The 5,015-nt window shown below is 35.9% G+C and overlaps 1 protein-coding gene across 1 annotated transcript in view; it reads right to left on the reverse strand.

Moving 5' to 3' along the window:
- The window catches only part of LOC117115323 (diphthine--ammonia ligase-like), a 60,478-nt gene extending 56,431 nt beyond the window's left edge, over positions 1–4,047 (reverse strand). The window contains exons 1-2 of the mRNA XM_033259063.1: positions 3,913–4,047; positions 651–742 (exon numbers count right to left, since the gene is read on the reverse strand). Of these exons, the coding sequence (XP_033114954.1) occupies positions 651–742; positions 3,913–3,935 (115 nt within the window). The 5' untranslated portion in view covers positions 3,936–4,047. The remainder of the gene's footprint in view (positions 1–650; positions 743–3,912) is intronic.
- Positions 4,048–5,015: the final 968 nt, after the last annotated feature.

Below are 5,015 nucleotides of genomic sequence, written 5' to 3' on the forward strand. Positions count from 1 at the left end.
AGATGCCCGAACATAACATTTGAGGCATTCTTGGCTAAAATTTGATCAAATCTGTAATGGACGACCCTGCTAGACAGTGGCGTATCCAAGGTGGGGGGGGTGGGGGGGGGGGCGCCCCCACCCCCCCCTAAATCCGCCCCTGATCTTTATACAAAGTACATGAAATTAATATTAGTAACATATAAAATTTGAAGCCATCAGCGGTCTAAGTCCTCACCAGGGTGTTTCCCTACAATTGTAACTTTTATATATCAAAATTTACATAATTTCAATCTAGTTTATATAATATACAAATTATATTCTAATTGCTTATTAGTGTTTTTTTAGATGTATATAAAGGAACTGATGAATATTAAGTGGGTATAATATTTCTTTTTATCAATCAATCAACGTAACATTTATTTCACCAAAGATAACAAGATAGTGAAAGTACAGTGATATCAAATGATAATTAAAATGCGATAATTTCATTCATACTGTAGATTGGGGACAAGGTATACATCATTGTCGGGATAGAGACTTTCATTATTTAGTAAAACATAACAATCAATAATATAAAGTGATTGCAGGAAACTAAAGCAAAAATAATGAAAAATGTAAATGATGACTATTTTGTACTAGTACTAGTTCAGTATAATCTTAACAAGTACCTTTGTTTTTTGGTCGTAAGTTAGCCAATGCAACAATCTCATGTCCCTCTGCAACACACTGCATCATATTGTAGCAGCTATCTTTACCACCACTAAAATGAAGTAACAAAAGGAAACTATAAAGTATATCAGTTTCTAGTGCTGACTCCTTGATTTGTTTACATGCTGATTTTTTGCCACAAAGCAAGGACAGAAGGGAACACCAGCAGGGAAAGGACTTATATCCCAATTGTACAGGCCAAATTTGATAATTTGAGGTCTTATTTAATCCACTTTTGAAGATGCATGTATTAACAGTTTTCAGTGGCGGACACAGGAATTTTAAACCTAATGCCAAGGAGGGACTTTTCACAGATGCAGGAGATACCACTTCAGCCCCATCATGGTTGGGGCTGATGGACAAAATTTTCTTTTGTCCCCATTTTTTATTAATTCTGAAAAATTTAGGACTGGGCCTTCTTGAATCCACCACTGTCAGTTGCAGATCTAGGAATTCGAACTAGAGGGGGTGGCAAGGGACAGACTTTTACAGATCGAGGGTCTATAACACCTCAACCTCTACCATAGTTGGTTGGGCTTATTTATGATTATAGCACATCTACAGTAGATGGCCGGAGATGGCACTCTCAGACCTGCCATAATCATAATTTTTCCTACCTCAGCCTCAACCATGGTGGGGCTGAGGTGCGTGAACCTTTGTGAAACATCCTCCCTGGGCCACCCACAATTTTGAATTCCTGGACCCGCCACTGGTGAATCATTGACATGTAAGCAGTGAGGAAAACACTTAAATTCCTCAAAAAGCGTATATAGGCAGTTAAAAGTCGTTGCTTGCACGATCTACAGGCGGTCCTGAAGGTTAGGTGGATGGATTTCTAAAATGTGTGAGTGAGTTTTTAATTTTCTACCCCTTGAAAATGTGGACCTTAGGTAATTTGGAGGGGACATGGGTACGGGCCTGCTATACCCCCCCCCCCCCCCCACATATGGGCCTGCATCTACTCTGCAGAAAGAAAAAAATTATAAAAACCCTAAAATTAACTCAACGAGCAAACAATAAGAATTTAAGTCAAAAATGAATGGTTAAAAAAAATCAAACTTTGTTCAATTAAATTAAAATTGCTGAAACTAAAACAACAAATTAACCATTAAAACACAATTAAAACTGCTACCTAATATTTTTTTAAATGTACTAAAATTCATTGTTTAAAATTGCTTTCATAAAAGGAATACTTGATTTTTTTCAACCTTTCCGTCCTACACTTTCATTATTGTTAATTGCTTAGCACTTTGTTAAAAGGGTACTAAATCTTGGTGATTCTCAGATACTGTTAGTTAGCAAAGCAAGTAAGTAGTTCTGAATGCAGGCTGCATGCTAGTGTATTTACATTTGCCCACAACTGTCACACACAATTTAAATTGAATTGCAACAAATTCAAAGGTACCTTGCACAAATAAAGAAGTCCGCAACAAAAATTCAAAAGTATGCTCCCACAATTAAAGAAGTCCGCAACAATTACAAAAGTTCCCCACGTACAATTAAAGAACTCAGCAACAAATTCAAAAGTACCTCGCACTATTAAACAACTTGCAACAAATTCAAAAGTTCCCAGCGCACAATTTAACTCTACAACAAATTCAAAAATACCTCGCACAGTTGCGGCAGAAATTATAGAGGGTGCTATTTTAGGTCAGTTAGGAGAACTGATATGCATGAATATGCATACGGACTCACCCTCGCGAAACAGAGTCAGTTGTGTATGAGTTTTATGCATGGATGAACGCTATGGAGTCACTAGGCCAAAATATCTTAAATAAGCCTTGGTAGTCAAGACAGTGTAAAAATTGTTGTACTAGATTAGACACATTCTATGTAGACCTACAGCATGGTCTTCGAAAGTAACTATAAAAAAACAGAGTAGGCTAATATTGAATCTGGCACCGTATTTGAGTAGGCCTAGGCCTACAGTTAGGCTTATATACAGTATGATGTGTGTTGTAGCAATTGTATGCTCCCTATTACTTAGTAGTACTGATTCCGAAAGACATTTAGAAATGCTTATAAACAAATTACTTTGGACACAGTTAACTTACAATTTTAAAATTTAAAATTAAAAAAATTTTTTTATGAGAAAAAAAAATCCCTGCTTATTAACCGACAGTGAAAGTCTCTGTATTACTGTATATTCTTTTGCATGATTCATTGGTTGGTAACATTTAAGGATTTTTGTAGAACCGTCTGTAAATCAATGAAAGCTATTTTTACTTCCATCTGAATTTGATCGTTTTAAATACAAAGCTATTCAATATTTAATTGGGTAGACACAATCTAAACAGTACGTCATATCATGTGTATTGAATATCGTAAAATTAGTGTTTATAATATACCTGCTTGCTATATAATCTATGCCTTTATTTATATTGAATATGAACGAAATGTTTGTAAGAAGTCAACATTAAAACAATACATAGAATTGTTTCTGTGTGTCCGAGCACTTCTAAACATTTATCCTTTAGAATCAGTGTGATAGCAGTTAATTATTGCTATACTTCACACTACTCAAATAATTGACCAGAAAATCAACGCTGCTTTTTTATACTTTCAATGAGTACGTAAACACTGCCTAGGCATAGGGATATTCATTCCTGATGATGACATAATTAATGTCGAAATATTGAATCCCAACACGATGGCATGCATTTCAATACTACAATACATTTCAATGTATTATACTTTCTTATAGGGATATTAGTACTACAGTAATAGTCAATTACGGTAGTGCACTCTGTATCGACTGTATACACTTTCCTCTCGACCAACTACCAAGATATTTTGGCCTACCCTAACCATAGAGGAATTAGTTTATCTTGACACTTCTTTTCGCTAGTCGCGAACACCACACCACTTCCACGACTCGCGAAAAGAAGTGTCAAGCATGTATGCAATATTCATGTTATCAGTTCACCTAAAATGACCTTAAATAGTGCCCTCTATAATTTCAACCGAAACTGAAACTGTATGGGGAAAAAAATAATGCAGACCGGCCTAGTTAGCTACGGGCGAGTTCGAGTAGACTGCTTCCCGTGTATGTTGTTACTTTAGGCCCTAGCCTAGGCTGACTAGCCCTGTATTCAGTGGCCTATTAAGGCCTAGGCCAGTTTGTAGGCTAAGCCTCCTAATATAGTAACGGGGCCTAGCCTAGCATGGCGTAGTAAAACTAGGAGTCCTACCTAAAGTGAGCAATTAATAAAAAGTTAAAACCTTATCAATGCAACTGCCTTCATTATGCCCGATGATTCGTGGTGCGAGGCCAAAAGAAAACAATATCTCGCACACGTGTATTGGTTGGTCCATGATATGGAACGCCAAAAGGACTAGGTCGCAGTGCAAACTTTCAGTGGCGCAGTGCAAACTTTGTGTCACAGTGCAAAACTCAAGCAGCAGTCACTGTGAGAGCCGGGGAGTGACGGCGCTAGCGGAAAGCCCCACCCCCACCCCCTCATCGAGCAGGTCAAACCCTACCCATAACAAGGGAGCTAAGCAGTATAGTATTTTTTATAAACACAAAATGTACATGAAACATTAGTTGACTAACAATTATTTGTATTACTGTACTATAATATTATAGTTTATGATTATTATTATTATTAATATTACGTGTATCACTTGGTGTTATTTTTCTTTTTTTTTACAGAAACAACGAAAATGTTACAAATTCGACTTGGTTTGAGACAAGTTTCTCTTTAACGTTTGTTGCGATATATATTTTATTAATACATAAATTGAATGGAGATTTATGAAATAAATATAGTCAATAGATTACGGTAGTTCATCATACATTTGTTTTCTTGTCTGTTACGTTTCCATTTATCTTGAATGTTCATCATGTTTATAATTTGATAAATGAACTGAATGAAGGAAAATGAAGGAAATATATAGTTTTTTCATATTTATTTTCCACATAAAATTTTTAATATTAAACACCGTACATTTTAATGGCCCATTTCAGGCTTCTTTCATATTCATAAGCCCGACAAAATGACTCTTTCTAGTCCTATTCTATAGTTGCGCTAGAATTTAATTTCCCACAAACTAGATTTCCATGGTTCTCTTGAGGTGAAGCAGCACAAGGTTTATTGTTTGTTTTATTTCCATTTTTATACATATTCTGATGTTTATAACATACATAGTAAAATGCAGTTTTAATATATAATTTAAAATACATGTTTTTAGCCATTCCACGGTTTCGGTCTTCGGGGCGGGCCTCCTTTTAAGGCTAGAAATATTCACTACTTCGAGGACTCCTGTGTACTAGTTGCCTGTAAATAACCATAAAATCGGAAAGAAACTTTCCCACAACCAAG

The sequence above is a fragment of the Anneissia japonica genome, unplaced genomic scaffold, assembly GCF_011630105.1.
Source record: "Anneissia japonica isolate Jap-2015-1 unplaced genomic scaffold, ASM1163010v1 scaffold287800_len1627635_cov199, whole genome shotgun sequence".
Taxonomy (NCBI): Eukaryota; Metazoa; Echinodermata; class Crinoidea; order Comatulida; family Comatulidae; genus Anneissia; species Anneissia japonica.